Source organism: Typopeltis vanoorti, chromosome 22, assembly GCF_054136105.1.
Source record: "Typopeltis vanoorti isolate ZY-2024b chromosome 22, IOZ_Tvanoo_1.0, whole genome shotgun sequence".
Taxonomy (NCBI): Eukaryota; Metazoa; Arthropoda; class Arachnida; order Uropygi; family Thelyphonidae; genus Typopeltis; species Typopeltis vanoorti.
In genome coordinates this window covers 53,051,232-53,065,381 of record NC_143570.1, presented here as the reverse complement: position 1 = coordinate 53,065,381, position 14,150 = coordinate 53,051,232, and the positions used below count along the sequence as shown (strand labels likewise).

The 14,150-nt window shown below is 37.3% G+C and overlaps 1 protein-coding gene across 8 annotated transcripts in view; it reads left to right on the top strand.

Annotated features, from left to right (window-relative positions):
- The window catches only part of LOC150094422 (tyrosine-protein phosphatase Lar-like), a 1,380,317-nt gene that overhangs the window by 1,150,717 nt on the left and 215,450 nt on the right, over nucleotides 1-14,150 (top strand). For all 8 annotated transcript variants that reach the window (XM_090412197.1, XM_090412199.1, XM_090412204.1 and 5 more), the window contains one exon: nucleotides 12,109-12,291. In XM_090412197.1, coding sequence (XP_090268323.1) covers nucleotides 12,109-12,291 — 183 coding nt within the window. The remainder of the gene's footprint in view (nucleotides 1-12,108; nucleotides 12,292-14,150) is intronic.

Below are 14,150 nucleotides of genomic sequence, written 5' to 3'. Positions count from 1 at the left end.
TCTGTTGCCTCTAAGAACAATCTCTCTGATTTATATGGGTTTCTGTGTAGTACTTTTGTGTTTTTCCAGTTGATCCTGTGTGCAGGGGTATCCAGAGCATGGTCTGCTAGGCCCGACTTCCCATAATGATATTTCCGGACGTATCGTTTATGTTCGCTGATGCGGATATTCACAGTTCTTCCTGTTTGACCGTAGTAGGCTTGATTGCATGAGCAGGGTACTTGGTAGACTCCTGGATGTGATAAAGGAGGAATGCTGTCCTTGGGTGAGCGGATGAGGGTGGCTAATTTGCTACATGGTCTGAATGTAGTGCGTAGTTTATGTTTAATGAGAATTCTTGAGATCTTTTCGGATGTGCCTTTAATGTAAGGGATGGTGACTGTTTTGTTGTAGTTCTCTGTGGTGGATGGTGGGAGGGGTTTCTTAGGAGTGTTTAGTATTTTGTTTATTTTTTGTGGATTGTAGCCGTTGGCCAAGAAGGTGTGGCGTAAGTGAGTCAGTTCAGCAGTAAGAGCCTTGTCATTTGAACAGATTGCTCTCGCTCTATGGGTTAGCGTTTTTAAAATGCCATATTGTTGAGAAGGATGATGGTGTGATTGTTTGTGTAAGTATCTGCCTGTATGTGTGGGTTTCAGATCCATAAGTTAAAATTGGTTTGAACACTGTCTTGTATACAGCTAATTTAGTGTTCCGACTAATTTCTTTCTTATTCCATATGAATTTATTCAATTGACTTCCCACGATACCAGCTTTGCTGATTCTGTTGTCTATTTCTATATTTAATTTACCATCGTCAGTAAAAATTGTGCCTAAGTAGCTGAAATGTTTTACTTGTTCCACAGGTTCCCCATTCACAACACAGTTGACATTTTCAATGATTCTGCCTATTTTCATTGTCTTTGTCTTTTTATTGCTGACCTTCATACCATATCTATTACAACAGCTATTCCATTTAGTCAGAGAATCTTGCAGACTTGTAGCGGATTTATTTAGAAGTATAACATCATCTGCATAAAGCAAAGAGCTGACATTAACATCTCCAATTTTGATATCAGGTTTAATACCACATTCCTTTATAATGTGATCCATATAGATAATGAATAACAGAGGGGATAATGTACATCCTTGTCTCACACCAGATTTAACATTAAACCATCTTCCTATACTTCCTTGAATTCTAACTGCTGACTCACAACTCAAATAAAGACTAAGTATTGCTTGATATAATGCCCCATTGACACCATATAACTGCAGCGTATTGAATAGCTTCTCTCTTGGCACCTTGTCATATGCCTTTTCCAAATCGACAAAACTTAAATACAGATCTTTGTTATATTCCCATGCTTTCTCGACTATTTGTCGTAAAGTGAAGATCTGATCCTGACAGCCTCTATTTGGCCTGAATCCAGCTTGTTCTTCACCAAGCTTTTCTTCCATAATTCTTCTCAACCGTTTCTCAAGTATACTTGCATAGATTTTGCCAGGAACACTCAGTAGGGAAATACCTCTGTAATTCTCACATTCAGTTTTATTTCCCTTTTTATATATGGGTACTATGAGAGCTCTACTCCAATCATCGGGAATTCGTCCCTCTGCCCAGGCTTTCTGAACTATGCAGTGCAGCCACTGTAAGACTCTTATACCACCATACTTCAGCATTTCTGGTCGAATATCATCTACTCCTGCTGCCTTTCCACATTTCAAGCCTTTAATGGCTTTTTCTACTTCAAGTATGGATATGTATTCCTGAATGCATGCCTGGTCAGTGTTTTTTATCACTGTGCTGTCATCACTGCTTGTTTCATTTAGCAGTTTTTCAAAGTAATTACTCCATACTTCAAGGATATCTTTTTCTCCTGTTTTCATTTCACCTTTATCATCTCTAATTCCTTTTACAGCACTCTTTCCTCCATTCCTAAACTTCTTCAACAACCTCCAGAATATTTTGCCACCTTCTTGATATTTATTTTCTATATTCTTGCCAAAGTCCTCCCATGACTTTTGTTTAGCTAGTTTTACACACTGTTTAGCTTTTTTACATTTGTCTCTGTATTCTGTAAGAGTAAAAGCTGACTTATTTGCCAGGAACTTTTGATATGCTTTCTTCTTTTCCTTCACTGCCTCTTTAACTTCCTGTGTCCACCAGGTAGTTCTGATTTTTTTATCCTTGCACACAATCTCACCACATGCCTCTCTGGCAGAATCAATCAATGTTTCCTTCAGAGTTTGCCACTGAATCTCCAAGGTTTGATTCCTGTTCTCAAACTCTTTCATTTTCTTTTCAATAATATTTCTGTATTTTAGTCTACAGTTCACATCTGAGAGCTGCTCAACTTTTATTCGCTTTAAAACTTTCTTACATGTTATTCTTTTCAATATGAAATTCAATTTTATCCTGCTCAAGACTAAATAGTGATCACTTCCAATTTCAAATCCTCTGTACACTCTGGTGTCCTGCACCAGGGAGAAAACACCACTATCAACAATAACATAGTCAATGAGACTTTTCTTATTCCTAGCTTCTTCTCTCCATGTGAATTTGTGCACATTTTTATGTTGGAACATGGTGTGAGTAATAACCAGTCCATGTCCTGAGCAGAAATCCAACAGATATTTGCCATTATTATTAGCTTTGCTCTTTTCTCCAAATTTTCCCAAAATATTTTTGTATGTCTCACAATCATTTCCTACTCTGCTATTTAGATCCCCAACAAGGACCAACTTTTCCTTTTTCATTGTGTCAGTTGCTTTTTCTAAAGCCTCAAAAAATTCCTCCACTTCTACCTTAGTAGAACATTCTGTGGGACCATAGGCACAAATAAGTCTCATTGTCCAGTTCCCCATTCTCATATTTTTATACAGATCTTTATATAAATATTAATGTTTATATAAAGAAAGTGCTGAAGCCCTATTACACAGACCAAATTGAAACCGCAACAACATTCTTACTATTCCTAAAGTAAGGGAAATTGTCATACAAAATTGTGTAAAATAATCTTTATTTATATTTATATATATATATATATTTTTTTTTTTCAGTTATATTTAATTTACTTCTATAACACATTACTGCAGACATATTGAGATTCCATTTTAATCATGCACCCTAACTGTACAATATTCCTAGTATTGTTTGAACTACTGTACTGATGATGTCCCAAGATTCTTGGAATGAAATATTTACGAATTAAATAGTCATTACTGCCGGTTAGTACGTGTGTTTTTTTAGTGATGAATTCACCACTGGTTTCGTTATATAAAAATTTCTTACATTTGTCTCTGTATTCTCTAAGAGCACTAGCTTACTTCTTTGCCAGGAACTTTTGATATGCTTTCTTGTTTTCTTTCACTGCCTCTTTAACTTCCTGTGTCCACCATGGAGTTCTGATTTTTCTATCCTTGCCGACAACCTCACCATATGCCTCTCTGGAATCAATCACTGTTTTCTTCAGGGCTTGCCACTGAAACTCCAAGGTTTGGTTCCTGTTCTCAAACTCTTTCATTTTCTCTTCAATCATGTTTGTATATTTTAGTCTTCAGTTTCACATCTGAGAGCTGCTCAACTTTTATTTGTTTTAAAACTTCCTTACATGTTCTTCTTTTCAATATCAAATTCAAGTGTTATTTATTTCTTCAGCATATGGGTAAAATACAAAGATTGGTGAGCAAAACTATATGCAGATTGGTAGTTGTTTCTCGATTGATAGCACTATCTGAGAGTAAGTGCAAGTTCCTAAGTCCTCCAGGGAAGAGTGTATGGATCAGTTATCAATGATGTTGATGCATGGGCTGCATAGCACCACATGTGCAAAAGGGTGACTGTGAATTTTCCCACGGATGTAGTAAATGGGCATGATCTTGTCCAGTCTGAAATCTGTTTAGTTAGTTCCAGAGGCATTGAAGTGGATCGAATCCTAGTGGTTCAGATCCAAGATCCAATCTTGGCTAGGAAGGTAAGTAGAGATGCTTCAGATTCAGGCGAGATGCCATCATCCAGAAGGATGATGGCAAAACCTTCATCCTCATCATCCTTTTGCCATCATCATCCCTATACCCAAAAGGAAGGTTGCAGCTTTATTAAGAAGTCTTCAAGTTATTCCTAGTATGAGTTGGCAAATGCAGGAGAAAAGGGACTACTCATAGCAGGTCTTTTAATCTCTTAGCAGAGTTGGCTGCTGCAAATGAAGTAGCCTGAGTGCTTGACAAAATTGAACAGTTTGGTTCTGTCTGAAGAGAACGCTTGTGATAACAGCTGGAGAGTGTCAGTAAGAAGTACTCTAGTAAATAACGTTGGACGTCGATGTCATACCTGTTGAACCACTGCTGAACAATGTGTGATGGATAGTAGTATTGTCGTCTATGAAACAACCCTCACCTGCTAGATGATAAAAAGTCAGCATTGTAGGAAGGACTTGATTGGGAACAGTGTTAAATATTTTATATTAATATTAAATACAGACAAACCAGCCCTTCAGAACACGTGCAATTTACAAACAAAAAAATACTAACTGTGGTGGTGGGCAGTAGATAGCGCTATTTTTGATGATTGGTAGTAGAGGTTCGGTGCAGTGGTGGAGATGGAGAGTTGTACAATAGGTGTCCTTCCACGATGAGTCTTTGGACTCCTTGGAGGTGTCACGAATAATAATAATAATAATAAAATAAGGACTGAATGTCAAAATGACCATGATGTCCATAGGCTGCAAGAAAGGGCTTTTAATTTTTGTCAGGAATTCTGATGAATTTTTCATGGAACATCACGAGTTGCTTGTACATGTGCATACATTTAGGAATTTGACCAGGCAGTAGGTAAGAGCATCGATATAGTCAACTTAGGTGTGAGAGGAACAACTTCTTTGTGAATTTTGGTACACCATAGAAACAAGGAGTTCTTCCATAATGGGTCTCCAAGTTAATGAATTTGTTGAGTCAGAATTCAATTTGTTGGTTTGGCTATTAGTAGGGTTCTGAACAATGCTCTTGGTACACAGCTCAATCTTGTAAAAAAAAAAAAAAAAGGAAAATTTTTCTATTATGCTCAGGGCGTCCTTGACACTACTATCACTTTTCCTTTATCTGCTTTTGCAATAGTGAGTTGGTTGTTTTCTCATAAGGATTTTAGGGCCTTTGGGGGGGGGGGGATGGTTTAGAGGTACGGTGGAAACTTCCAGCCTGATGTAGAAAGTTTTTTACCTTGAGTATACTATACGTTAAAGATACAAGCAATTTTATAAACTTGGTTTTAATCCTTTTTTCCCAAGTAAGCAAACAAAGCACATACGTGGCTTACTTTCTTGTTTGCTTACTTGGGAAAAAAGGATTAAAATCAAGTTTATAAAATTGCTTGGTATTTTCACATACTAGCCTGAGTTAATAAGAATCATTGTTGCTTGAGAGGGTGGACAAATTCCTCTCATTGTTATGAAGTAAATCTAGGTATGGAATTCAACTATAGCAAAATCATGTCCTTTGGTGAATACAGAAGTTAGTACAGTACCTCTGCAGCATGTCCGGACAATTCATTGCAGGGACAAATCATCGGCAAGACAATTCATCGTGGCAAAACTTCATCACAGGGAAACTTCATCACAGAAAAATTTGCTGAAAATGTTATTCGCTGGAAAACTGAAATGAATTGCATTGATACCAATATATGAAAAGTAAATGCAGTGCAAGATAAATTTCACAAAATATAATTTTATTATGTATCTATGTATTAGTCCGCACGGTTAGCCAAGTGGCTAGTTGCTTCACAATCATATGCCTGGGAAAGGAGTGTCCTGGGTTCGATTCCTGTAGCTGATGTGAGGAGTGTAGGATCTTTCTCAGTTTTGGCCAAGTCTTGCACAAGGACTGCTGGGGCTTATAGGGGATCAATAGTTTGCACGATGAATTTTTCTGTGATGAATTTTCCCTGCGACGAATTGTTCGTGAACCCCTCTGCAGGAGTGAAGGATTCCAGATATGTTGATTTCCATTTGTTTATAACCTGGTTGACCATAGCTTGTTTTTACTTCTGTACAAGGGGGTCAAACTTCCAGTGAATATTGTGGGATCATTAGAGAGACTGTCTAGAGATGTTTAAACTATTGAGGAATTTGTGTTTAGGACAAAGGATATTGTCTCTTGAAGCTTTGAGATTTTGAATGTTGAAAGTGAGATCCTGTTTGGTGGCTCGTAGCTGATTACATATGAGTGATGAAGACTGCAATGTAAATCCATTGAGTACCAGAAGATTTAATGGTTTCTTTAAATTTAGCAAAGGTGAAAATCATATTCAACTCTTGGCATTGTTTTAAAAGAAGAAATCCTTGCTTGTAGTTTATCTTATTGAACTGATAGCTTGCCAAGTTTACTGGTCTTTTTTTGCGCAGTTCTTCCTTCCGAAGGATAATAAACAAGTTTTTAATGGCACTTGTGACATATTAATGATTATTAGAAACACTTATTCGCAAGAATTAAGGTGGCCCAGTTGGCTAGATAGTGTGCATTCTTCATAGGCTGCTGGTTTGAATCTCACTGCAGGTGTGAATGTATCTAAATGTCTTTAGGTGGTAGATGAATGTCATTATCCATTGCAAGACCACCATTCCACTTATTGGAGACCTGAAATGACTTGAAAAAATTTCATATTTTGTCTCTAGATCTAGCAGATTTCCAAATTATGCAATCATTAACCCAACTATGGTAATGATACTAATGTACTAGATGCAAAACTTATAGTTCTGCATCTACTTCTGAGTAGGATTCACACAAAATTGAGTATGCGAATTTCTTGGATGAAGAGAGGTTCATTAATATTATTATGATTATTATTATTATGGGTATCTCCATGGAGTCAGTAGATTCATCGAGGGAGACCCAAACTATCAAAACAATATCTATCATATCTTTGAATTCATTCATTTACAGAAGAAGAACTCACAACTGAGTCAGGCAATGCATTCCACTCATTCAGCACCCTGCAGGTGAAAAACCTCATTCTCACACCATTGTTAACCACACTTTTCCTTAATTTTCAGGGATGACCATCACTAGTCTTCCATCACTATCACACAGCTGAAATATTTCCCCTGCATCAATCTTATAAAAATCTTTTAGTAATTTAAATATTTCTATCATATTCCCTCTTCTCCACCTATCAACCAACCTCTGCAATCCACAAGCTCTCAGTTTATCAATATAGGGAACATTTTTTACATCACTCACCAACTTAGTCTCTCTCCTCTGAACCCTCTCCACAACGTTCTCATCACCAAGGAATCCAGGTGACCAGACTTCAGCAATTGAACAATCCAAATGTGGAATTTAAAGAGCTGTTGATGATTTATAAGTATCAACACCTTATAAAGGGGAATAATAACCTCTTTATCTCTGGATGTTAGTGTGTTCTTCAATAACCAAATAATCCTTGCAATCTTGGACACCTTAGCAATGTGTCCTCTGAACTTCATCGTTCTATCCACCAACACCCCCAAGTCCCTAGCCTCATCAATCTCTTGGAGTACCATTTTATCAATGTAGTACACAACTGGTAATCTTTTAATCCCAAAATGCATAACTTTACACTTTTCCACATTGAACTGACATCCATTACCTTTTGCCTATTTTGCAAGCTTATTTAAATCATCCTGCAAATTCTCAACATCAGCTTGATTTTTTATTGCGCTACACTTTGCATCATCAGCAAACAACTGAATATCTCTCTTTAAGCCATTTCCTATTTGTACATAAATGTGAAAGCCTTTCATTTATGTACAAATTAATAACAGCCCAACCACAGAGCCCTGAGGCACATCACTGGTTTCCTGCCTCATCCTGGACTCTGTTCCTCCATATACCACTTTCTGGTATCTCTCCCTGAGCCATTCTCTTATCCATATCACAGTTTAGTATCCATCCCCATCTGCTCCAATTTGCGAAACAGTATTCCATGGGGTATCCTATCAAAAGCCTTAGCAAAATCCAGAAGTACCACTGTGTAGCCATTTCCTTTCTCCAATGCAGAAGTAATTCTCTTATAAAAAGTTAATAAATTGCTAAGGCAGGATAGACCTTTAACAAAACCATGTTGGACTGTATAGAGTATCATATTCCAATCCACACATTCTTGAATTCTGTCTTTAACCAACTTTTCCACTTTTACCACTACTCCCGAGATGGTGATTGGTCTGTAATTAACTACCCAGGTTTAGAGCCACCTAATCACAAAGGAACTACTTTGCCTTTCTTCCTTCCACTCCATAGGGACTATACCAGCATTCACACTTAAGTTAAATAACCAACTAAGAGGTATTGACAATTCCTTTGCACATTCAAGCATCACCTCAGCTGATATTTCATCTAAACCTACAGCAATGTTTGCATTTCAATTCTGCAATATACTAAATACTTCTGATTTATTAACTTCAATTCTCACATTAGTTATTGCTACACGTACAGAGATATATTCTCATGTGGCTGATAGACTTTTGAGAAATGATCACTCAGTAACTCTACTATTACATCTGAATTGTTCACTCAATACCATCAGAACCCACTAAGGTTATCCTTCCGAAGTCATTCTTCCTTCTACTTGCCACCTAGCAGAAGAACTCTTTGGGATTACCCTTGATCTCCTTGACTAAGGTCTTGTCATATAATTTAGCTTTTCTTACTATGCTAGTAACCTTCCTAGCTTGAGCCTTGTACTGTTCATAGGTGTACTGATAGCCTTTCTCCTTGTAAAAATTCCATAACATTTTCTTTTTTTTGCAGATCAAGCTTGATACTACTACTCATCCATCAAATGCCTACCTCAGATACACACAGATTTTATCCCATGCACTGCTAACATCTTTTCCCTGCAATATGTTCTGCCATGGGACTGCTCATTCCAAAGCTTGTTATAATTACCTAACCTGTAGTTCCGTATGTACCCCTTCTTAAGTTAGAAATCCACAAATTTTACGACCTCCCAAGTCAATACCAGATGATCGCTTTCACCAATTGGAGGTAACGAGAACACCTTATGCATATGTCCTCTGAACCAATGACCAAGTCCAACACTCTCACACAATGTGTCCCTTCAGCTATGTGCTGTTTCAAGTAATTATCTCTTAGAAGATATATAAATTCCATTTCCTTTTCGCCACATGATATTTCCTCCTTCCAATTGATATCACCATAATTAAAATCTCCCATAATAATCACGAACTCTGCACTCATTTCACTAATTTGCTGATGCATGAATTCAATATCACTCCCTGTATCCCCTGGCCTACAGCAGCAACCGACTGTATATTTGGTTGCATTGGTCACTATTTCACAGCAGACTACCTCGAATGAATTATCATTCACATGTCTATCCTCTTGATATTCTACTTTCTTTGGTTGCAGCTCATCAGCTATCATCAACAGTACCTCCTTCTCCCGTTCTATCTTCTCTATCCTCCCTGAAAATACTGTACCCATCACATTCAATTCCAGTAACCACATCTTCTGCTGACAGCCAAGTTTCACTAATGCCTACAACTTTTAGAGAGATTGCACTAACAAATGCCAAAAATTCTTCCCTCTTATTTCAAATGCTTCTTGCATTATTATACAAAAATTGCAGATTCCCTTTAGTTCTTGTACCAGATTTAGAACTGATATATGTGTTACTAATTTCAGTAGTCCCATGCCAATTTTTATCTACTCTGTTCTGCAATTTATTCCAGGTATAAGGATCAACAAATATACAATCACTGAATAAGTTTCTCCTTCTTACACTTGACCTTTTCAATTTTAGTTTCCCTGCCCAATTACTTCAACTTGTTCAGAAAACAGTTACTTCTTCAATTGCGTGTGACCTTCCATGTTCAGATGTAATCCATCTCTTGCATACAGCTGTCTTTTGACTTTGAACACACTACAGATAAATTCCAGACCTCATTTTATGCACATTCTTGCAGTCACATCATTCATTATCATCACTCATCTACTTAATTCATAATTGTCATAACGAGACAGCACACACACTATCCTCCCTTTGACATTTTTCTTCTTCACGATATCTAACAATCTTCTTAAATCTTTTGCTACCTGATTAATACTACCACTGAGGTCATTTGTACCCACCATAACTGTCATCTTTTCTGCATCATGCCCTCTCTTTATTGCTAAAGTCACTCCCTATTGTTCCACCAGCCAAGCACTCCTCAGGCATACCGCTCTCCATACCCTTAATCATAGAATCACTATATATTGTACCACTCATAACTTCATTCCAATCCAAAAAAGCATCACTAAATGGTGGATAGAATTTGCTTCCTCTCGTAACCAAGTTCGATTCTCGTCGTGACTGGAAGAATCTTTATGTGGACTTTTTCATTCGAAGGTGAGTTAGCCGATCTTATACGGAGGTAGCAGGGTTTTTCATTCTGCATACAGACAAATCGGCCCTTCAGAACACACGCAATTTACAGACAAAAAATAGTAGTTGTGGTAGGCGGTAGATAGCGTTGATGGAGATGATTGGTAGTAGAGCTTCGGTGTAGTGGTGGAAATAGTGGTATAGTAGTGTCCTCCCACGATGAGTCTTCACACTCTTTGGAGGTGTCACGAATAATAATAATAATAATAACTTCAGTCTATGAAGAGCGCACACTATCATGCTAACTAGCTCACCTAAGTTATCATAGGAGGAAGAATATTGGTGAAAACACAGAGTGAGTATCCATTCATTGATAGAGATAAACGAAAAAAGAGACAGCTGTTCACCATGGCCAGAGAGGAAACTAACAGCCTAATTGCTAAGGGCAAAAAGCAGATGATAAGATCATAGCTTGGTATGGAGGTGTCATACCAGGTAAAATACCTTGGAAATAACACATTAAACAGAAAATAAAACTGTTTGATTTTCTCTACTATGCAAGCATTTGATTTTCCACTTTATATTAATCTTGCTTAACTAGAAATATGCAACTTGCCACTGCTACTGACAAATATTTCTTTGCTAGCTATTTTTAAGGGTAATTTTAATTTTTTAAGTGTGAAAATGTTATTAATAATAGATCAGACTCTTTTGTTTTGGCATTATATACAGGGTGTTCGGGATAAATTTGACAGTTTCGTAAGGAAAAAGAAAATCTTCTTTGTATCTATTAAATTTAATGAATTGACAAAAAAACATTACAGGCAGAGTTAATTACAATACTATCAACAAGATTTACTCAAAGTAACCACCATTAGCATTGATCACAGCTTCAATTCTGCTTCGGAACCTCGAACAAGCTGATGCTACAGTCTCCCTGGGAAGGGCCGCAAAAACTGTTTTAATTTTATCCATTAACTGGGCTTTTGTATTACTGGAAGTGCGATTGGTGTCTTTTTCAACTGCACCCCATACAAAATGATCCATGGGGTTAAGGTCTGGGGAGTTTGGAGGCCAAACATTTGGACTGGTGAAGTCGTAGAAATTTTCAGACAACCATTTTTGACTTTTCCCAGAGGTGTGGCAAAGGGGCCGAATCCTGCTGCCATACATACGGCCTACCATTGGCTACCCTTGTTATCCAGGGCTTGACTACAGTTAGCAACTCCACGAACAAAGCCCGAATTCCAATGCCAGGGTTCTTCAACACCTGTTCCTGCAGATTTGCGAGGAATTCTGCTGTACGAACGCAATCAGATCGTCTGCTAGGGATCTTTCTTCTTGCTACATCCTCGTAGTCACCATTGCAAGTCTCTAGTTCATGCCTGATTGTTTTTACTGTATTCAGGGAGCATTGGGCAGCAGTCGTAATATCCTTATTTTGATGGCGGGCACGAATCATCATGATACAAGTTATTCTCTTCCATGATTCAGGTGGGTTCCAGCTATTCATCCTTTCTGACATCTTGTATATGAATGAAGAAGGGTCCAAACTTTTAAATGAAGAGAAGTGTGTGTTAATACATGTAACTTACGGAAAAATATAATTAATTATAAATATGTCAAATTTATCCCGAACACCCTGTATATATATATATATATATATATATTATAGTTTTATGTAATAGAAAATAAAAATGTAATAAGTTTAATTTTTTTTTATGTAATAACTCACTTTGATTTGGCATCTATAGTTTTTCTTTATATTTCAGCTAACATCAACTCCACCTGACAGAACAGGACCTTATATTGCTGCAAAGTTTGTCCGTCGTTCTATGCCTGAAACCTTTTCATTAGGAGATGGCCATATGTATCTTGGTTTTCTAAATCGTCGTTTGCAACATGGAATACAGTACAGAGTGTTTGTGCGTGCAGTTGTAGACACACCACATAAGGTGATATAATTATATGTTTAATAATTAACATTATTTCCACATCAATGACATGAATTGCTTAGATGAGTCATTTATTTTATGGCTATGGCAATGTATTTGAGCCTCCCCCCCTTTTTTTCCCCTCCAGCTGACTCTTTAGAAATGCTGAAAAGTTTATTTGAAAAAAAAAAAAAGAGTGCAGAGAGCAGATGCTCAAATACATAGATATCGTCATAAAATAAATGCACATACTTTAAAAAATTATTCTGATAGTCTATTTTTGACTGATTTGCATTTAGTCTTCAAAAAGAGGATATCTGGTGAACATTTACTGATTGTATTCTATATTTTATGTTTCTTCATTTTTTTTATCCTCTAATCTTTTAGTTTTTCACATAATTTCATTGCACCCAACATTGAGTGTTACATTACAGGTGCCACCCAGAACTAAAGGAAGTATCTCTCCCAGTCCCTCACTATTACCATAGTCCTTCTTCAGGCAAAATTAGGAAAGTATATTACAGTCGACTCTCACTATAGAAAAATCATTCACTGTAACAAACTGCTCTGAAATTCTGACCCAAGTCCAATAAATGTAAATGCTATGTTCAAAGAAATTCAATATAAATACAAACTAGGCAGTGACAAACCATTTCTATGGTCCCCACAATTTTTTATAGTAGACTTAGCCAAACACAAAATTTTTATGTCCATCTTTAGCTTAAAGTTAATAAGAATTAATTATTTATAAAACTTACACTTCACCTGCTTAATGATTAATACCTCATTCACAAATATTTCATCAAGATCTCAAATTTCTCACTTTTGAGTAGACACACAGAAAACATGACCCATGTAGCTTAAATCTTAATTTATCATAATACATTTTAGTATTCGTTCAAGCTGAATTTCATCAAAATCCATTTAGGCTCTGCAGCTCCAAACTTTTGGCACAGTATTAATATTCCTGAACCCAGATATATTGATCAGCCCCACTGGGTCTAAGGACATTAGCACAGCCAAACTCGGAGAAGTCAACAGGAGTCCCGGGGAGAGTTGGCTTTTCTTTGTAAGGGTTTGGTTCTCTGGAATCAGTTTGTCCAGAGATAGGGATGTTATCCCAGTAAAGCACCGCACTTCTTGTGGTGTCCAGAGCACTCCTCTCAGCCCTTGAAAATCCAAGGGGGGGGGGGGGGGAGTGTGATTTTCATGCCAGACTGTACTTATCCATAGCAGTTCTCCAAGGTGAACAGTCTGTAGTCGATAGAGTAATATAGATAAGGAAAGTTGACAAGATGGATCTGTAACCTTGGGACAAGGATTGGCTCTGAGGATTAAGCCATCAGGCTGCGGTCCAAAGTGAGTATGGCACAGCACCAGAACTGGGCAAGCTGTCCCGTGAGCACATTTGGATCTACAGTTAGAAATGCATACTTAATCCCTCATTAGGAGGTCTCATCCATCCCTTAGGATGGATGAGGAATGGGGGGGAGGGACAACATATGAATAAAATAAAATAAATGTTGCTATTACTGAATTCTTCAGTTTGTGCAACAGCTCCAATACCTTCTCTTCATAAACCTGAGTTTCTTCAGAAGAGGTAGTAGTGAACTCAATGTTCATACACCAAGTTGATAACTTTTAGTAAAATGGGCACTCATTAGTTGAACAATCTCTTTTGCATCTGTCACCCTCACACCATCTGCATTCAGAAGATTATTCTTCCATATTCATTCTTCCTTTTATTTGCAGCATGTCGATAGAATTCTTGTGGTTGTCTTTAGCTTGCAGAACCAGTTTCTTTTCGTACTCAGACTTTGCTTTCCATACAACAATTGTGACTATTCTTGGCTGCTGCTTATAATTTTTCATAACAGACA